The 19,467-nt window shown below is 53.3% G+C and overlaps 1 protein-coding gene and 1 long non-coding RNA gene across 4 annotated transcripts; both read right to left on the reverse strand.

Moving 5' to 3' along the window:
- Positions 1–6,650: 6,650 nt before the first annotated feature.
- OTX1 (orthodenticle homeobox 1) lies at positions 6,651–10,801 on the reverse strand. 3 transcript variants are annotated; one of them, XM_039243164.1, is made up of 5 exons: positions 10,679–10,801; positions 9,549–9,700; positions 8,134–8,286; positions 7,961–8,043; positions 6,651–7,930 (listed from the first exon to the last, which is right to left on the reverse strand). In XM_039243164.1, the coding sequence occupies exons 1-5, from the start codon at positions 10,773–10,775 to the stop codon at positions 7,468–7,470; spliced, it is 948 nt and encodes a 315-aa protein (XP_039099095.1). In that variant the 5' UTR covers positions 10,776–10,801; the 3' UTR covers positions 6,651–7,467. The 3 variants fall into 3 exon arrangements, with proteins under 3 accessions (XP_039099095.1, XP_039099094.1, XP_039099093.1); XM_039243163.1 differs by having other exon boundaries at positions 9,549–9,722; positions 10,656–10,801; XM_039243162.1 differs by having other exon boundaries at positions 6,651–8,286.
- Positions 10,802–17,781: 6,980 nt separating this feature from the next.
- LOC120239046 lies at positions 17,782–19,102 on the reverse strand. Its single transcript, XR_005530344.1, has 2 exons — positions 18,662–19,102; positions 17,782–18,415 (listed from the first exon to the last, which is right to left on the reverse strand). It is a non-coding gene; the product is annotated as an uncharacterized LOC120239046 (long non-coding RNA).
- Positions 19,103–19,467: the final 365 nt, after the last annotated feature.

Genomic DNA, 19,467 nt, shown 5'->3' on the forward strand with positions numbered 1-19,467 from the left:
GTAAAGGAAACCTGTATCTATGAAGTGATTCAATCTCTATTACCCAACTTGTTAACCCATTTTTAAATATCCAGACTTGGATCTGAAAAAATAAAATATACCCTAAAAAGACAGGATTTGCTATCAGTGAGATTTAAAAAATTAAGCTGCAAACTTCAAAACTTGAAAAGGGAAGTTCTCAAGTTAGTATAATTAGAATATAAGATTCCAAATACCTGTTTAGAAATTATTAAGCCTCATACACAGAGCCATTAATCTAATCTCAACTTTGTCTGGTTTACACAGTTTTCTCTGGGTTAGAACTCCTATAATGTAGCAAACCAATATTCTAAGAAGCAAAAAAGATTTAATCAAGAACAAACAACACTCATAAACATGAATCAACCGGTAAGGAATTTTTAAATTACTTAGAAATGAACACTTAGTAAGGAATTAAAATTAGTAAGAAATTAAAAGGGAAGATAGACTTGGTATCAGACTATTACTCTGATTTAATGCTCTATTAAAATCTCTCTGAACACTCATAAAGATTGAAGTGATGCCCAGAAACATAAAGGTAATAATGTCCCAGGAAATAATTCTCAGTTACCAAAGCTCAAATTTTATAACTCAAATTTAGATAAAGCATGTTTTGTGGATAACCTGGTAATTGGATTGTCAAGTGATACAGTGGGGCTTTCTTAAGTTAATGTTTGCTAATATGCTGAAAGTTTTAGGTAGCTTTTACAGCAAAAGAACATTGGATCTGAAGATGGAGTACCAAGACCTGCCACCTACCAACTATGTAACCTTGAGTAAATAATCAAACCACTCTGAGCCTCACATCAACCAACCTTTCGAGACTTGGGAGCAGATAAAGAAAATATATGCAAATGATACTGTAGGAGCTCCAAAAGTATGGAGTCAGTTTCCTTAACATACTACAAAAACTACTTTCAGCAAACTATTACATACTTTTATTCACATTTTATTATGGGAAATAAATTTAAATATACAAAAGTCTAGTAAAATGAAGTTACGTGTATTCTCATTTAGCTTCAGTGATTATCAATTCATGGCTAACCTGGTTTTATCTATATTCTACTCATTTCTTCTCTTCCTCTATTATTTTGAAGCCAGTCCCAGACATCATATCGTTAACATCCTAAGAGTTAAAATCCAATGGCTTCTTCTCAGTGGATATACAGGTATATGAAGTCCAACAGAGAGGTCTGAGCTAGAAATATGAATTTCAGTGTCACCGGTAATGAAATCAAGAGTTGAATCTGTCGCCTTGCATAGAAGTCAAATATCCATGCTTAGGAAATAAAACGATGTTTGCTTGTTCTTTTGATGCTTCTTCGATAAAAATACAGACATAAAGCATAATTCTTCCATCAAAAAAAAAACTCTACAGATTTTCAAAGGCCTATAAAACTTCTTTATCTGATTACTGATATTGTTTTTCTGCCTTAAAAAGGTGTCCCTATATATTAATACTACTCTAAAGGATTTAACAAAAATCCCTAAAACAGACATAATTTATGTAACATTTACAGAGTGATACTGTAACCAACCCCAAATCTACTTTTCAAAGTATTTAAAAACATGTTGCTCCATGTAAATTTTCTGTTCCCTTTGAAGTTTATATATGGTTTATATTTTCTTTCCTAGGTATACTTCACAGTAATTTTTAAGTAAACTTTAAAATTGATTTCTACATTTAAATAGCTATGACAGACGATGGTATATCTCATAAGTGTTCAGAGATTTGAACATACATGAGAATATTTGCATACTAAAAATATTTTATAAGCTCTTTAGGCACCAAGTTGTTGAATCAGAGACCATTTACTCCTACATTTTCATTAATTTAATGCCAACTATCAAAATTACTTATTATTTATTTAAATTCCACTTCAATCCTGAAAAAAAATGTGACTCGAGCTCCTTATACCCTAATTTTACAATCCATGTTAAAAGAACTTGTAAAATCTTCTCAGTTTCATAAGCTGTTCAATAAAATTAACCTTTGAAATATGAAGTATTTATAACCTTTTGGAATGAAATGGAACTTTGTATCCACCAAGTAAATTATCCAAAGTGGACAGGAGACATAAAATTTTTAGAAACACAATAGATTGTCAATGGTTAAATTATGATGAGTCACCACTGATTAAACAGAACTAAGTCCTATTTGATTAGAAAGAACTCCAAAATATTTTAAAGCATGTCCTCATCTCTGAACTAATAGTCCTAGACACCTGAATGAATGTACAATTTCATAAACAGAGGAATATACATTTTAGTTGTGAGCACACCATACACTTCTGTGCCTTATTTTTTCCCAAGAAAAAAATCAGATATATTAAAAGCAGTTTCAACGTTTCAACTCCGTCTATTTTATGTAACTGCCATTTCACCTAAGTTGCTGAAGGAGTTTTGGAAAATATTTTTAATTTTCAAAAGCTTTTGAGAGACTGCACCTAATCTATTTTAAGTGAAATCCAACTAATTTTTAAAGCATGATTAAACAATCATTAGGTCAAAATGGCATGTCCCCCTCCTTCACAAAACAATCCAACTCTTTTTTCAGACATCAGTAAATATCAACAGGATAATTAAGGCATAATTGCTTTTTCAGGAATGATTTACCAAACACAGCCAAATGTAAAGCCTCTCTTTTTCAAAAAAGCATATTCCAGACACCCACATGTATAATTAAACAGGTTATTTCTTAAAGGTAATGGAGATGTTTTCTTGTTGTATTCACCTTTTAGTTGGTTTTTACTTTAAGTATTACATTGTTGAATATAAATATTCTTTAGTTAAACCTAATGAGTTTTTAAATTCTCATTTTAGATATTAAAATGTATGGGGGAAGGGAAAAGAAGTGTGGAAAATATAGAATAACTTAAGAATTTGATCGATTTTCAATTAAGGAATTTCATAAAGATATCTTGTTGCTGTTCTTAAATTAATTCTGCATCAGAAGCCAAGTGATTTTTTCGGTCTTGAATAGTAATGATACAGATTTTCTTTACCAATAATGTATATATTAACTACATTTAATATATCAGATACAATTTTCTTTCGGTATTTCTAAAGAAAATCTGAGAGCCTGCTAAGGCTTAGTAACAGTAACAATTCTGCCAGAGTAGTGAATTTACCATTTATTTTCACAATCGAAAGAAATCTGTTTGTTTGTGAATCTGCTATTTGGAACAAACACATGAAAAAACTAGTAATTTTCTTTGGACACAAGAAATGAAACCACTGCTTTTTGATCTCAGTATGGGAGCAGACATGAATTTGCGGACATATAGTATCTTTTTACCTGTTTTTCCACTCACGTTAATACTCCACAGCTTTTATCGATTTTTTTTCTCAAAAAAAAATTGTTTTCACAATCTAGGGCAATGTCTCCATATACTCTCAGTAGCTACTGAAGACTGAAAAGTTCTACAACAAACGAGGTGACTTCAGAGCTTCAGTAAATGAATGCGATGCTCCTAGGAAGATGTTAAGTTTTAAAATTCCTTTTAAAATCACAAATATGAGTTACCCTTTACGCCTCACGGCACCTCACACATGTTCGCTTAAGAATGAACTTTTCTGCCCCTGGAGTTGAAGCAGAGAATACAGGCTGGGAGTAAAAAATACGAAGATTTCGTTGGGTGCTCAACGAAAGAAAACTGTTGAGTTAGCAACTGTCTGCACGTTGCTAAATCTCAAGTTGCCTCACTTGTGTCACGAACACCCAATCCAAACAACAAACCTCTCCCCTCCCGAGAGGGGCGAGCAGACAGCAGTTCGGCCCATTAACAGGTGGCCGGCCGGGAGGGGCCTTCCGCGCTCCCGCCGCCGCCGCCGCCGCCGCCGCGGCCCGGGGACGCTCCTCCGGCGAGGCCGCCCTCACCTCGCCCGGCCTGGCCACCTCGGGGCGCCCCCGCCGCGGCCACGCGCTCACCCCTCTCCGCACTGGCTCGCGCGCCCCGGTGGCCTGCGGTGCCCCAGCGCCTTCCCGCGCCTGGTTTCCACCCAGCGCCACGGGGCCTCGGCACAGACGGGGAGGCCCTGGGAGAAGCACGTGCCTCTTTTCGAAGCCTCGTTTCCCCGGAGCGGGAACTCCCGCCGGGTCTCCGCGCGCCCGGCCACCGGGGCCCGTCCGCCCAAGTACGCAGGCGCCGAACCTTCTAGACGCCGCCGAGTGGCCGGGCCACGGGGACGCGTCTGACGTACCCAGCGGCAACCTAGGCCCAAGTGTGAAGTTCTGGAGCGCCCAGGCCAAGCGGGGCCAACTAACAAATGCGACGAAACTGAGGCCGGGGGGTTTGAGTACCTTGCTCCGGAGGCCACACAGCTGAGAAGGCGCAAAGCCGGGTCTCCTGGTCTCATTCCCCCGAACAAACAAGAGGACCGCTCGGCCTCCCCAGAACCCGCCTCGGAACTGCGGGTGGGAGCAGCGTAGCACCTGGGCCTCTAGCGCCACTGGCAGCTGCTGCGTGAACCGTGGCGGGACGGGCAGGGTGGGCTGAGGAGGGCGCCCGGGAAGCCCTCCAACCCGAGTGCCCAGGCGCGTGCAGCGCGGGCTGGAAGCCTCCCCGCCCCGACCGCCGGCCCGGCCTCTCCGGCACGTGCGGAGCCGGCACCCGAGGGGCCACGGCGCGCCCGGGCGGGTCGGCCTTGGCTCCGCCTTTCACTGGAGGCGCTGCCCAAGGCGGAGCCCGCGCGGGCGCGGCCCGGCCCTGCGCTCGGGGTCTTCCTCCGGGGGCGGCGCCGGCGGGCCGCGGCTGCGCCCTCCCGCGGGCCGTGGCTGAGTCGGGGATAAGGGGTTTGTGGGCGTGGGGAGGGGCAGTGCGCCGGAGCCGGGCCTACGGAGTCCGCAGGGAGGACGCGGCCGAAAGGGCTTCTGTATACCCGGAGCTCGCAGCCCTAAGACCTTGCTCCGCGCGGGACTCTGAGGGAGGGGTCGTTCTCCCAACCCGGCCTCACGTTGTGTTCTCAGGTCTCGCACGGAATCAAAAGAATAGGGTGTGTTGGTCACTTCGCAGGAAACTTTTCGTTGTTTCCTTATTTCCTTTCCGTCCGTGGACAAGTGGAGCAGCTTCTCGGCCGTACACTCAGTGGGTTTCGGACCGAACAGAATCTGGACAGGTCTGGGCCCCTGGGTTTTCTGGAGGGATCATCCCACCCCATCCCCACCTCTCTCCTGGTCTTCTCTCCGGACACGATGCAACCGTCCTTTCCGACCCCCTGCTGCAAGTGGGGAGTTCTTCTTCCCCTGCCAAAGTGAAACGCATCCTTGTCGACTTTCCTAGATCTTAGGTTTGCGTTGCAAAGAAACTTCACAATACGCAAAAGATATACTTGACCACTTGTGGCAAGGGCCTGGGGGTTTAGAGGGACATCTTAGCACGTGGAAGGAATGACTCGGATCCCCTAGCCGCCGTGAAGCCACGCGGGACAGCTCAGCAGAAAGGAAGGCTGTCTGCTGCCAACATGCAGGACACGGATCGGTTTTTTGTCGTTTTGTTTTCTTTTCCTTTTTGGCTCAGCTCTGAAAGCATTACAGAGCTATCCTTTCCCGCCTCCCGACCCTCTCTCCCTCCCCCTCTTCTGTCTGGTGCAAGCAATTAGGGTGAAGAAATCAGTGCCAGGTTCCTGCCTCTGAAGAGAAAGGAATTGCTTCGGGAATTGAGTCCTGACACCTGTCTCTGTCCGGGATGGCGAGAGGGGATGCGGGGTCAAAACGCCGGGGGGCAGGGGCCGACCTGGCCGGGAGGGGAGAACACTCCCTAAGAGAACGTCTCTGCCGACTCCTCTTGCCACGTCCTCCCTCCCTATCATCTGGCCTTCTGCTCCCCACGGGTCGTTAAGACGCGGGGGTCTTAAACACGGGAGTTTCCCTCCTTTTAGGCTCCCCGAGACCAGGACCTGGGGGCTGGAATCAGAAGAGCAACACTGACAAGCCGTTCATTAATTTGCATTTATTTTCGGGAAATAATGTAGATAAAGGGGGAGGAGGGGGACTGCCTTACATTTCAACAAGTAATTTGTGATCTTCACATCGGACAAATCAAATTTACAAATTACTTTCCCACCTACTGGACGAAAAGGCCAAAGCCAAAATTGATACACAGGCGCGGGCTCTCCGCAGATTTCGGAGAATGAAGGTGCACTAAAAACTCACTAGACAAAACAGGGTTGTTTAAAGAGAGAGAAGCCGACAGAGGAATTGGAACTAGGGTTTGGGGCCTGGGTTGGTTGGTTGGTTGGTTGGTTGGTTGGTTTTTCCGTAATGCCGTATTTTTATTTGTTTTTTGTTTTGTTTTCTTTTCTTTTCTTTTGTGGTTGGCGTCTACACCGGAACTGCGACTCTGTGCTTCGACCGAGTGAAGCGCTCAGTCCCTGCGTCCCCGCCCAGCCTAGCTCCCTCCCCTGTACCCTGACTTGGCCGTTTCCTTCGCACTCTCCGACCCTCCCGATCCTCCGCGCCCAGCTTCCTGGAACCAAAAGGTTCTCTTTAATAAATACACAGAGGGAGAAGGTGTGAGAGAGCAGGACAGCTTTGCAACAACTGAAAAAATAAAAGCGCCATCGTTTAAGGAAGAGAGGAAGGGGGGCAGAGGGAAAATATTTTTTGCTTTTGTTTTATATATATGTGTGTATATATATGTATATATATGCTGTATATATCTTAAAGTTCTATTTCCTGGGCGCTAAGACGAGATATGCTCAGTTCAACCAACAGCAACTAAAAAGTTTAAATGGTCCCTGGAACGGACCCGACTATGTACAGCATTCCCGCCGAGGCGGAAGCTTGAGCCAGTTCTACGCAGGGCGGGGCTGTGCGCGAGAGGCTGGGGACGCGCCCCCCCCCCCCCCCGGGCCGGGCCCCCGCGCATCCCGCTGGGGAGGAGAAAGCGCCGGGAAGCTCTGGCCTGCAGGCGGGGCGCAGGACCGAGGGCTGTTGGAGGGGCGGTAGTCTGCAAGCGAGAAACACTTAGTGGCTGTTTTGATTTGGGGTAGAGTGTGGGTGCACTCCAGTGGGCAGACACATGCCAGTTAGTGACTCCAGTGTCCAGAAAGAATAAATAAAACTGTACGGTTCAAACAGCGAGTCCTAGCAAAGAGCCTCCGAAGGCTGCAAGTGCATAATAACTGCCCAGAAACACTGGAGGACAGTGACTTAGGAGTTCGTTAAGGGATGAGGAGGAGAGCACGCAGCTCTCTCCATATAGAACTTGTGGGCCAAGCCAAAGCACCTGTCCCCTCATCCGAGGGGTGGGCGGGTCTGCACATCCCCCAAACAAGTGGCAGAAAGATGAGGGCAGCAGTGCAGGCAAAGGGCATCTTTTAGGGGCATGAAAATTCAGGTCTGCAGAAGCCGAGGCAAAGGCGGGCGGTGCAGCAGCAGCAACAGGACGGGGACCACGGAGGGCGCAGGTAGTTGCGTTTCATCTCCTCTTCCTCCCACTCCTGGGCTCACAAGACCTGGAACCGCCATGAGGCTTGGTCCTTATAGTCCAGACAGTCGGGCGAATTGAAGTTGAGTTTCCAAGCCGAGGAAGCAGCGGCGGCGCCAGGCTCCTTGTAATCCAAGCAGTCGCCAGAGTTGAAGGCGAGCCCTGAGCCGCCGTAGCCCTGGTGGTGGTGGTGGTGGTGGTGGTGATGGTGGCCTGAGGACTGGCTCAACGGGTGGTGCGCGTGCGGATGGTGGTGATGGTGGCCGGCCATGGAGGAGGGTGCCATAGGGCTGAGCTGGTGCGGGTGGTGGTGCGAGTGCATGGGCGCGAGATACGAGCTGCAGTCCACGCCGCCAAAGTAGGAAGAGGAGGGCGCGGGGTAGCCCTGCCCGTAGCTGCCGCCCTGCCCGTAGGACATGGGGTAAGAGGCTGCGGCCGAGGCGGCGCCTGCAGCTACCGAGCGCTGCATGCACGACGCGTTGCTAGGCGCGGCCAAGGGCTCGGGCACTGACACCGACGCGGGCGCGGAGCCCGGCGAGATGGAGGCCGGACTCCAGATGGACGAGGCAGCCGGCGTACTCAACGACGACGGGACCGCCACCGCCGGGTTCCCGCCCAGGCCTGCCGCCGCTGCCGCCGCTGGGTTGGCGGAGGCGCTGGATCCTGAGCTGGAGGACGAGGCGGAGCTGGACACAGCGGGCGGCGTGAACTGGCCGCTGCTTTCAGAGCCCGAGCTCTCCCGCACCGGGGACGACTTCTTCTTGGCTGGGCGGCTCTTGGTCCCACTCCCGCTCTGCTGCTGCTGGCGGCATTTGGCACGGCGGTTCTTGAACCAGACCTGCAGCGGGCCGAGTCGGGGAGAGGGTGTCAGGGGGCTTGCTACTTCCCCGCCCCTTACCCACCGCCAGGCCTGGGATCTCTTATCCCTCTCCTACGGAGGCCTCCACCCCTCCTCAGCTCCCGCCCGGCCAGCCCCAGCCCCAGCCCCTGCGTTCCCAGCTCCTCCGCCCTCCCCCACCCTTCAGATCAAAGATCCTCCTCTGGCAAAGTAGGGATGTGCACCTCCCCACCCCCAGCGCAACTCTGCCCTAGGGCGGAACATTTGCGTCTGTCCAGCCAGAAGTTCAGCCATCTCTAAACTGCTGCTGTTGGCTGCTTCCCAACAGCCTCGTGTATGTTTGGAGGCCCTGTCTTCTATGAATAGAGCTGAGGAAACTGCGGACGGAGGAGGCCGCAGAGCGCAGGACAGTCACCAAGTCTGAGGTGGGAGCCAGTCGGCCCCTGGAGGCCCAACGCTGGGCAAAGCGAGAAGTAGTGGATGCAGGAGCAAGGCGGGGACGCTGAACAGAGGCAGTACTCGGGGGACTAGGGAAGGAAGCCTGAGCAGAATTTCGTTGGGCTTGTTGGCTCTGAGTGGGGAACCAAATGGGACAAAGTTCTCACTCCTCTTGGAGGGCCCTGGTACATGGCACAACATTCCTGGTTCTTTCTCTAGTCTCGAGGGAAAGCAGGCGAGATAAAAAGGCCCCTGAGGAGAGTTCTGAAGTTATAATCCAAACAGTATTTTCATCGCAAAACTAGAAACTGCAAAACCGGTAGCCGAGTTTTGCGTTCGGCATCCTTTCTGGGCAAAGGAAACATCTAATCGAACCGGCGCCACCCAGGGAGCGCGCTTCGACAGAGCACCAGGCTCTGGCCAAGCTCCAGTCTTCCATTTCCAGGATCCCGGGGATGCAAAGAGAGAGCGAAGGCACAATTCAAGACCCCGAAGAAACCTGCCAAATCCTGGAATGGCGAAAGAAGCAAGGGCAAGTGTCGGGCTCTCCGGGCACTTTACGTTCGGGAATCTTGCTTATCCTCCCGAAATCCAAAAAACGGATTTTCAACACCGAAGGCGCCGTGGGACCAAGGGCCGAATCCAGTGCTCTAAGCTAGTGCCTTTAACTCTGCCCTTCTTCCAGGCCCGGGCTGAGCGCTAGGGGGAGTCTGAGAGGGGCTACCCAGTCTGTAAGCCCGCCCCACACCAGACCACCCTTCCCAAGCCCTCTCCAAATAGCCCCAGAGCCCCTACCCTGACCCAAGAGCCCTGGGCGCGCACACCTGAACTCTGGACTCCGGCAGGTTGATCTTGAGCGCCACCTCCTCGCGCATGAAGATGTCAGGGTAGCGAGTCTTGGCGAACAGCGCCTCGAGCACGTCCAGCTGTGAGCGTGTAAAGGTAGTGCGTTCCCGCCGCTGCTTCCGGGGGGTGGCTGAGGGGACACGCGGGGGCGCCTCGGGTCAGCGGTGGTCACGCGGACCCACGCTAGAGGACTCAGGCCCCAGGCAGGGCCTGTGCGAGGCCGTTGCAAAAGAGAGCCGAGCTCCAAGCGAAAGAAAAACTCCCCGGGGAGGCCGAGCCTGAGAGGCCACAGGTGGGAGAAAGTGCGTGTGTGAGACTGGCAACCGGTGTCTTCAAGACTCTAGAGTTGCCCCGTTCCCTACGTCTCCGAGGTTAGGAAAGGAAAAGAACTTATATAATCTCCCTTGTTTCACCACCTCGCCCCCAACACACCCCCTGGCTGGAGAATGGGGAAGGAGTCTGCAGAAACACCACCTGGAAAACACTTTCCGAAGGAATAAATGGGGGTGAAGGAGTGGGAACTAGAAAACAAAACAAAACAAAAAGCCAGGATTTGGCTCAAGCCTTCCATATCCGCAGTGCAAAAGTTGGTGCAAACGACCGATGCAGACAACAATTTAATTAGAGAGAGAGAGGGAGAGAGAGAGCCCCTCTTCCTCATCTCTGCTAGTCGTTTCTCATAAGGAAAGCTTGGTTCTTCCTGTCAGGGCCTAGAGAGGATTCAGATTCCTTACTCAATATTGGGGGGGGGGGGGAGGAAAGGAATAGATTCACAAACACGCACACATACACCTCCCCCCCCCAAAAAAAGCCACCCATGGGAAACTACCTGAGGTAAATGCACCCTGTGCTGCTGGTGGGACCACAACAGGAAACAGGTTGCCCGTGTGGCCAGGCTGGGAGAGCACACATTACACAACCTCACTGCCCAGGCCCACTTCACCCAGCCAGCCGTGACTGCCCTGTGAGCCTGCAGCCTGCAGTGCATTGTAGGCATAGTAGCCAACAGGGTCCCTGGGCCTGCTCAGCGACAAAAATGTGTGCTCAAACTCAAGAGTCTGGGGATCCCCAAGATTTGCAGGGACCAGAGGCAGGGACCCGTGCTCACCCGGGTAGCCCACGGAAGGATGCAGGAGGTCCATGGCTGGCCCGGCCAGGCCCAGCCCGTTCATGCCGTATGGGGGTTGTTTGAGGTAAGACATCATGCTAACAGCCGGGTGGAGGCGCCCCGACGGATCCAGGGGGCTGGGGCCAGGCGCAGTGCGGGGTTCCCACTGCGCAGTCCTTCAAGCTCTTTGGCGTCTGGGGGCCCGGCCTATGGAGACAGGAGACACATAAACAGTGATTGGGAGCCATCAAGGCTTCCTCGTGTTGTCCGAGGCGAAGACACGGGATGCGGTGGGGACTGGGTGGGGACGAAGGCTGTGGAACTTCGAGAGGCAGTCAACTCGGCTCTACAAGGCCTTAGTCTAAAAACCACAGCTTCTTTGAAAAAAGTAAGCTTTTCTTGGATGTCATCGACTCTTTTCGCACTTGGAGTGGTTTATAAAAGACACTCATAGGACATCACTAGGAGCGAAGAGAGGCTTTTAAAGCAGGGCCAAGCTGGAAAGGTCAGCGCCTGAAGAGCGGAGTGTACAAGGTCCCAAGTCTAGGCAAAATTCTGGTCCGGTAGGAGCAGGCCTCAGTACTGCAAAAGCAAACGTTTACTCGGCGCCAGTGAGACCGGCTGCCCAGGGCATAAGGGGTTGTTTCGTTTTGTTTCAAATGTTTTTGAAAGCGGGACCAAAAGGTAGAGCCTCCAAAGAGCCAAGGTGAGGCACTTCGGGGAGCTCCCAGCGCCTGGGCCTCTCCGGGATGCATTGCCCACTTAGGAAAGTACATTCCTTCAAAGGTCTCCGCCACTGGGTCCCGGCCCCAGAGCCCACAGCCACCACCCCTCTAGTTAACTCCTCTGTGCCCAGCCGTTGAAAGACTGCTCACCGGGAATCCCACCACACCTTAACCGCAGTTACAGGCCCAGGGCCCGCAGAGGCGGCCAGAAGACGCAGAAGGGGCCACTGTAGAGGTGGCGGCTCTAAGACGCGGCGGGAGGTCGGGGCGCCTCGCCACAGCCGCAGGCCCTTCTCCGCGAATGCGAGCGGGTCCTTCTTTCTGCCTGGTCCTGGCTGCGGACAATGTCGTCCCGGCGGAGGCTGAAAAGTGACCCGCCGAGCTCCCCAAAAGGTCTCACGGATTTGGGAGGCCTGAGTGCAGCGTTCTCGTGGGCTCCCTGCCTGTCCTACGAGATGAACCCGCGGCCCCAGAGCCGGATCCAGGCTACACAAGTAGGCCTCGGCGGCTGAGCTCGCGCTGCCCCGCACCGGCAAGTCGAAGACTCGCTTCCCCGGCCGCCTCCGAGCAGAGGCGCTGTTCTCAGGGGGGTAGGAAGCAGAGCGGGAGGAATGGGACCCGGGCCCCAGGGGACCTGTCGCTTCACTGCGCGTCGCGGGGATCCAAAGCAGACCTGGGGCCCGGGCTAGGAGTGCAGGGAGAGCAGTAGGAGCTCAAGAAGCCTCCCATTCCTATCCTCCAGGACTCCACGGTCCGGGCTGGGGAAACCCAGTTTGCAGGGAAGGGGACGAGAGGTAAACAGCCGGGGGGCTCCAGGGCCCAAAGAGAAGGGGACGTCAAAACGCGGCGCCTCTGCTAGGCTGCAGCGTGAGTTTGCAAAGACTTTCCTTCAAACTTAGCACTTCAGCTCGGTTACTTCGGAGGAGGCGGGGGAGGGGGCGCGGGGCCGACGCAGAGATCTCCGGTCGTCGGCTCACTAAGAGGGGAGAGAGGCCGCTCCCCAGCCCCGCCCACCTGCCGGGGACCCGGGAAGCCGAGACCCGTTGGAGGAAGGGGAGGTAAGAACGACCGACGAGCTCCCGCAGTCCAGGGCCGCCCCCTGGCTTTCTCCTTACCTGCCCTCAGCTGCCGGGGCCGCTCACCATCTACCTCGCGCCCTCACACAGACCCGCGAGGCAGCCAACCTGCAAAACAGAGCGGCACAGGAATCACTCGCCGGGCCGGGCGGTTGGTCTAGGATCCCTGGATTTCTTTCTTTCCCCAACTTCCCTCCTTCCTTCTCTTTCTTTCCAGTGGCTTTGTGCGTGTCCCTCCGGGTTTCACTTTATTGCACAGACACTTTGTTTGCAAAGCCCTACGCGTTCCCGAGACACTACCTCGCCCGGGACCGCGCAGAGGGGCCGCCAGGGGTAGGGTGGGGGCGAAAGGGGCAGAGTTGGGAGGTGGCTCGCGGGTGCAGTTGCACTCCCGGTACAACGTGGACGCGGCGGGGCCTGGGGAAGTCCTGCAGAGGCACTTTGCAAACTAAATAAATCAAGCGATTTACCTTGTCGGAGTGGCTTGTCTTGCCGTGTTGTTTAGGTGATTGGAAATGTAGCCTGATGAAGATTGATCACCTTTCTACTGCCCTCCCCGGGTATGTGAACGCGAGGTGAGTGCGTAACGGAGCTCTGCTGCCAATCCGCGGCCCCGCGCGGGCTGAGTGACAGGGAGCCGGGCAATGGCAGCACGAGCCGGGGGTTACCTCCGCGCGCCCCCGCCCTCCTCCGCCCCCTGCACCCCGCCCTCGCCGCCCGCCCGCCCCGCCCCGGTGGCGCGCTAACTCCAGGGCTTGGCTGGCAACACCGCGCAGAGCGAGGCGAAGACAGCGAACGCTGCGCCAGAGCCCCGTCCGCATAGAGGGACGCCGGTCCTGAGGCCGCCCCGGGGTCCCCGCCCTTCCCTCGCCCTTTCGGCGCCCGGCAGGGAGTGGCAGAGAGGAGGCGCGGTGCTGGAGAACCGGTTCCCTCGCTCTCTCGCGCGCGCGCCACCCCGCTCGGCGGCCGGGCTGTGTGCTCGAGGACTCCGGAGCCACGGGCTGGAGCGGAGGGGCCCCCGGCCAGTCTCGCGGCGCCTCGCGCCCCAGCGTCTTCTTTCAGCGCGCCGCCACCTGCAGACGGACGCCGCGGGCGGCTCGTGCTGGCACAGGCTGCTTTGCCGAGCGCGGGAGCGGCTCTGGGGGCGCAGATCCCGCCTCGGCGCCTCGGGATTCCCGCGCCCGGGAACGGCACCCGCAGGAGAGGCGCCGCCGCTGACCCACTCCTCGGCGTCTCCTGGGGTTCACAGTCCCCACGCAGGGCGTTTGCAAATCTTAGACGCTTCATCTTTAAGGCTGGAAGCCAGCGTCTCCTACCCCTCACACACACACTGCTTCCGAATCGAAAGATTCTGATAGGAAGGAAACTTTCTCTTTCACACTCATTCTCTGTCTTCTTCCCGATCTCCTTCCACCAGGGACCATCGGGGGGGAAACGTGGCCACAGACCCTTGCCCTCGATTTCTTTCTCACATACCGCTGAAGGAGCCTTCTTGGGTCGACTTCCCCGGATTGTTCGTACCGGCGAAGCCCGTTTCCCAGCCGAACAAACTTCTCAAACCCGTGTACCTGGGCGGATTTTTCAAAGCGCCAAAAATACGTTTTCGCCCCAACCCTGAGCAAGGCAATTCTTGTCAGTGGCACCTCCTTCTGAATATTAGGCACCACTTTACTCCCTTTCGAGGAATGCCTACCTCTTTTCCTAATGCCCCCTCCCCTCCATCCCAACAGGCGGAGTGAAAAGTTTGAACAGGAGTAAGTGTGAGGGCGAGTCAAGGAGTCGCCAGGCGTGTCGCGGTCGGGCGCGCCCGCGCTGCCGGGGCCGCGGGGTCGGGCCCCGAGAGCGGACTGGGCTCTGGGTGAGGAGGAGGAGGAGGAGGAGGAGAAGGAAAGGGGCGCCCGCTGAGTGAAAAGGGGCCGCGGCCGCCGCGCATCAAAGTGCTTCCCCCTCCCCCAAGCGACACTTCCCTTTGGAGTCCGAATAAAATACGGTAACAGAATATGATGGAGGGCACACTGTTTCCTTAACTGCTTCTCAAAGGACCCGGGAGATCTTCTTAGGACCTTTAATAAGGCTTTGGTCGGTTCTTTTGTTGATCTCTCAAAATCAACTCCTTCTAATTGAAGTTGGAGCTGAAAGCGAGCTAATGTTCAAAGAAAGTGGCCGCCAGACCAACGAAATTACATTTTTTTTTGGACGATGAGGGAACATCTAATCAAAGGGGCAAAGGAGGAGGGGTGGGGGTGGGGGCGTATGGAGGAGAAAAGGAGGTTTTACAAGATCCTTCTCTGGTTCACAAAAGTCAGCGACACGGGCGCTTCTCTCCAGAACAAAGACACCGCAGCCCATTCACAAAAGGGAAAGAAAGACAGAGACACAGAGAGAGAAAACAATAAAAGAACGAGAGAAAAGGGAAAAACAGGAGAAAGAAAAAGCTTTAACAGGAAAAGAAACTGCGCAGAGCGCAGCGCTGACCCGGGCGGGGACACAACTTAGGCTCGCGCAGGCCCCCGCGGGCTGTAGCCCGCGAGGCCCGCGGCTCGGAGCCCCTGCGACGGTGCAAAGGCTTAAAGAAAGAAATGAAATACACCCGCGCCTTCAGTTCCGGGGAAAGGCGCGGGCAGGAGGGCACTGGTCTGTAGGGGAAGGGGAAGGCTATGCGGGCGTCCCGGAGTGAGCGGCGAGAGCGTCTGCGTCCGCAGCCCGGCGCGGTCCCAGCCCGGGCCTCCGCGCTCTGCGCCCGCGTGTAGCCGTCCGGTGCCGGGGTGCCTGCCGGCGTCCCCGCCCGGCACCCCCTCGCCCTCGGGCCCCCTCCGGGCCGCGTCTCGCCTGCAGCTGCGGCGCGGGCCGAGGTCGGGCGCGGAGAGCCGGGGCTGCTGTGCGCGCTGGAATGTGCTCAGGCAGTCCCCAGGGCCCGCCACGCGGGAGTCCAGCGCTCTCGCTTCCAGATGCTGCCACGGTCTCGGGGAAGTTGGGAGGTATCAAGTAGCACCCCCCCACCCCACCCCCGGCTAATGAGAGTGTTTATCTAATCCCAAATTGCCGGCGAATTTTCTTAATGCTCAACCCATAAAACCCCGGGATTAAGAAAAGAAAGAGAGGGAGAGGGAGGAGTGTAGAGAGGGAGACAGACTGAGATGAAAGTTTCTGGTACGCGGCGTGGAGGACTGAGGCGGCCGTCGTTAGGCAAATGTCCAGGTGGGAGACGCTGGGCCAGAAGCCGCGACCGTTCCAGCAACGGCCGCAGGGTGGGGAGGGGAAGAGGGGGGATCACCGAGGGAGAGCACGTCCACCCAGCGCGAGGCCCCCGGGCCGGGGTGGGGGCGTGGGAGCCGGGCCCTGGGACCCGGATCCGGCACCCAGGTGACCTCGAGGCCGGGCCAGACTCTGGGGGACATTTGGGACAGGGGGAGGGGTTTGGCTCCGGGGTCGTGGGACCCTGGCCAGGGGCGGAAGTTCTGTGCCGGCCTGCGGGCTGTGCCCAAGCCAGCCTGCTGCCAACGCTCCTCCTCCCCAGCGACCCCCGGGCCCACAGCTTCTTTTCCCGCAGCGCGGGCTGTCTGGTTCCGGGCCTCTCGGCACGCCGGGCTTGCGCCTGCGCTCGGCTGGCAACCTCTGGGCACAACGCGACGAAACCGGGACGCGGCGCCTTCGCCCCGGGCCTGACCCCGCTAGTCCCGGGGGTCCGCGCTCCGCCGCCGCTGCGGGGCGTGCGGGCGCCACCCAGCAGCCCAGATGGAAACCCCGCGAGGCTCGGGACTGGGGCAGGAGGGACAGCAAATGTGGGACTAGGGAAGGTTTGTCACTTGACAGGTCGAAAGCGGCGTGGGGAGCCGCCTCTCGGCGAGGCTCGTCGGGAGGGAGGCTTCCCCGAATCCAACATAAACGGGATGGTGATGCTGGCCGCCCAAGCCCCAGGCTGCTCCGGGCTGGCGATTTCGTCTGCCCGCTTCCCTGGGGTTGGAGTCGGGTTCTGAGAGCTTCCCCCAGAGCGGCAGCTAGCTCCGCTAGCTTGAATAAAGAGGACAAAAACTCAATTTCATTTAGTTCTGATAACTTTTCAATACTTCTTAACAATCCTTGTCAGGAAGAAATTCTACCGTAGGAAGTTTTCTCCTTTTGAAAGCCTGGCACTTCTCGAACGCAATTTATGTGTATGTGTCTGGTGTAGATTTGTGTATATATTTACATATATGTATGTGTGATCTAGGCTAAAATATAAATGCTAGAGCGCTGTTTCTGTCTCTAGACTTGTTGAACGAGCTTGCTTTGTTTCGGACACCTCTGTACAGGAGTGACGGAAACTACCATAAAATCGCCAGTTTTTTCTGTAGCCTAGAACTTCTTGCTAAAAGTTCCCTTTCTCCCGTCTCATACACACACCTGCACACATGTAACCTCGCTGCCGACAATAACCTTCTTTCTCTTTCTTTCTTTCTTTCACTTCAGGACCTACAGACTTGCAGGTTATCAGAAGTCATAATTTTTCCTAATGAGTGCAACGTTACTAACAATTGAAAATAATGTGGAAAATTCATGCAGATATTACTAGCATTTTGTCAGTGCTGTGCAATCACAAATTTCCTCAAATCTTTAACGGAGATGACCCTTGACAAAAGAGAATAGTTTACACTGCTTAAGAAAATATGACTAACTGTTTTTCAGTTCGCATGTGTGTGTCAGCAGGGCCCCTTTGGGATGGTATAAACTTACTCAGCTCCAAATACAGCCTAGTATCCTGCTCTGCAATCAAGAGGACCATTTTCTCCCACATGAAAAGTCTTATGGATACAGGAACTTCTCAAACCAGTGGCAAGTTTTCATTGCAAAGAAGCATCAGCAGTGGTTACGGTAAGAAAGTTTCTGCTTTTATTGAAAATTTATATATGACTCAGTATTGTAATAAATAAACAGATAACCATTTTCACACACACAAAAAGACGACAGTGCTATGCTAAAGAAGAAAATATTAATTGGGAGATTTACTCATAGTGGCAAGACAGACTTTTATCAATACAGAATAAATATTAACAGCATTCTTGAGCCAATGTTGAGACCCAACAAAATGTAGGAACCAAGCTAGATGTAATAAATAATTATCCAGAGCAAAAGATGGCGCATTCTCAGATAAGACCGTCTTTGTAAACTGATGCATGTCAATTAGCCCCATCCTCACAGCTCACCTTCAAATCACAGGACTTGTCTCAGGCTACATTAAAGGGCCATCCTCTAAGGAAAGCAGAGGACAGGAACTCTATATCCTTACAGTGAAATGCAAAACAACTGCAGAAAATCCCACTGGTAAATAGAACACAGTTTAATAAGTAGATTGAATATGATCTAACTATAAAATTTAGGTAAGAGTCAAGTGTTACATATGGCAGGATTGGAAAAAAATCATTCATGACATTTCTCTTACCCCCTACTTACCCCTCCCCCCACCATTTATGCTATTAACAACAACAACAACAGCAACAACGAAATGTTCCAAATATTTCTCCCATCAAAAAACTGAGTTAAAATAATGAGAAAGGTTTTTTTCTTTCTTCTTTGAACAGTCTCTTGAACACTCTCAATACCAATCACTCACAAGGTATCTGTGCAAATTTATTTCACATGATTTCAAGGAAATGATTAACTCACACACAAAAAAATCCTTAAACAATGCTATTTTGGAATTTTGTATATTATCTGGAAAGGAGGGAGGAAAAGGGGTGGCGGTGGTGGTGGTAAAGAAGTACGATCCAGCCCCCAAAAATGTTAAAAGTTTTAAATCAACAACGAGTCTGACATTTTCTGGTCTGGGGACCCAGGATTAAAATGTTGGGAGATTCTGGTCCGGCTGCTATTGAAGAACACATTTCTCTTCTTTCTTGGCCATCTTGCCTTTGTTTTGCTCCAGAGTTCGCTCCAAATGCTCATCTTCCTCTTCAGCCCTGGAAGTCAAACAGGAAATACATTTATTTTTCGACGTGGAGGGCAGAGTGGCACTCCCCTCTCACCCCACAATCCGAGCCCCAGCGGGAATAAGAATCCTGGGGCCAGTTCGGGGAAGGGAGGGCTGCCCACTCCCCGCCCCCCGCCCCCGGCCCACCCGAGACCGCTGGACTGAACTTTCCGCAAACTTCTTGGCCCCTCGGCTGGCGGCAGAGACTCGACCCCCGACCCCACTGCCCACTCACTGCTTCTCCTGCGCGTCCAGGTCCCTGACGAGGGCGTCGCGCTTGTTCACCAGGGCCACCAGCTCATCCAGCAGGAGCTGCTCGCGTCGCTTCTGGGCCTCGGTTTTCTGCCAGTCTGCAGAGGACAGGAGGCTCGTTATCCACCCGCAGGACCTTGGCAAACCCGCCCCCCCTTCCCGCCTTTTCCTTGTATCTCTCCGCAAACCATGTTATAGAGCCACTAACTAGTGTTTTATCGGGAGTTTGGCCGTCCTGATCAGGATTTCACCCTAAAACCCCAATTCCTAAATATTTCCCACAGATGGAGATGGCTACGGCTGGGCTGGAACCTGCAAAAGACGCCAGGTGTGAGCCGGTTGTCTGCCGGAGGTGCACACCTGATTTTGCCAGAGAGGGGGTAGGGAGAGCCAGAGGCCCAGAAGAGATCTGCCGGGGGGGGGGGGGGGGGGGGGGGGGGAAANGTGTCGCGGTCGGGCGCGCCCGCGCTGCCGGGGCCGCGGGGTCGGGCCCCGAGAGCGGACTGGGCTCTGGGTGAGGAGGAGGAGGAGGAGGAGGAGAAGGAAAGGGGCGCCCGCTGAGTGAAAAGGGGCCGCGGCCGCCGCGCATCAAAGTGCTTCCCCCTCCCCCAAGCGACACTTCCCTTTGGAGTCCGAATAAAATACGGTAACAGAATATGATGGAGGGCACACTGTTTCCTTAACTGCTTCTCAAAGGACCCGGGAGATCTTCTTAGGACCTTTAATAAGGCTTTGGTCGGTTCTTTTGTTGATCTCTCAAAATCAACTCCTTCTAATTGAAGTTGGAGC

This window comes from Hyaena hyaena, unplaced genomic scaffold (genome assembly GCF_003009895.1).
Source record: "Hyaena hyaena isolate Hyena2069 unplaced genomic scaffold, ASM300989v1 scaffold_224, whole genome shotgun sequence".
Taxonomy (NCBI): Eukaryota; Metazoa; Chordata; class Mammalia; order Carnivora; family Hyaenidae; genus Hyaena; species Hyaena hyaena.

Bases quoted from the DNA above. Each gene is read 5' to 3' on its own strand.
- OTX1 (XM_039243162.1), bottom strand. From the start codon at position 10,775: ATGATGTCTTACCTCAAACAACCCCCATACGGCATGAACGGGCTGGGC. The intron at 9,701-10,678 runs GTGAGCACGGGT...GTGTCCCCTCAG, and splicing joins TCCTTCCGTGGGCTACCCGG to CCACCCCCCGGAAGCAGCGG. The intron at 8,287-9,548 runs GTGTGCGCGCCC...GGCCCGCTGCAG, and splicing joins TGCCGGAGTCCAGAGTTCAG to GTCTGGTTCAAGAACCGCCG.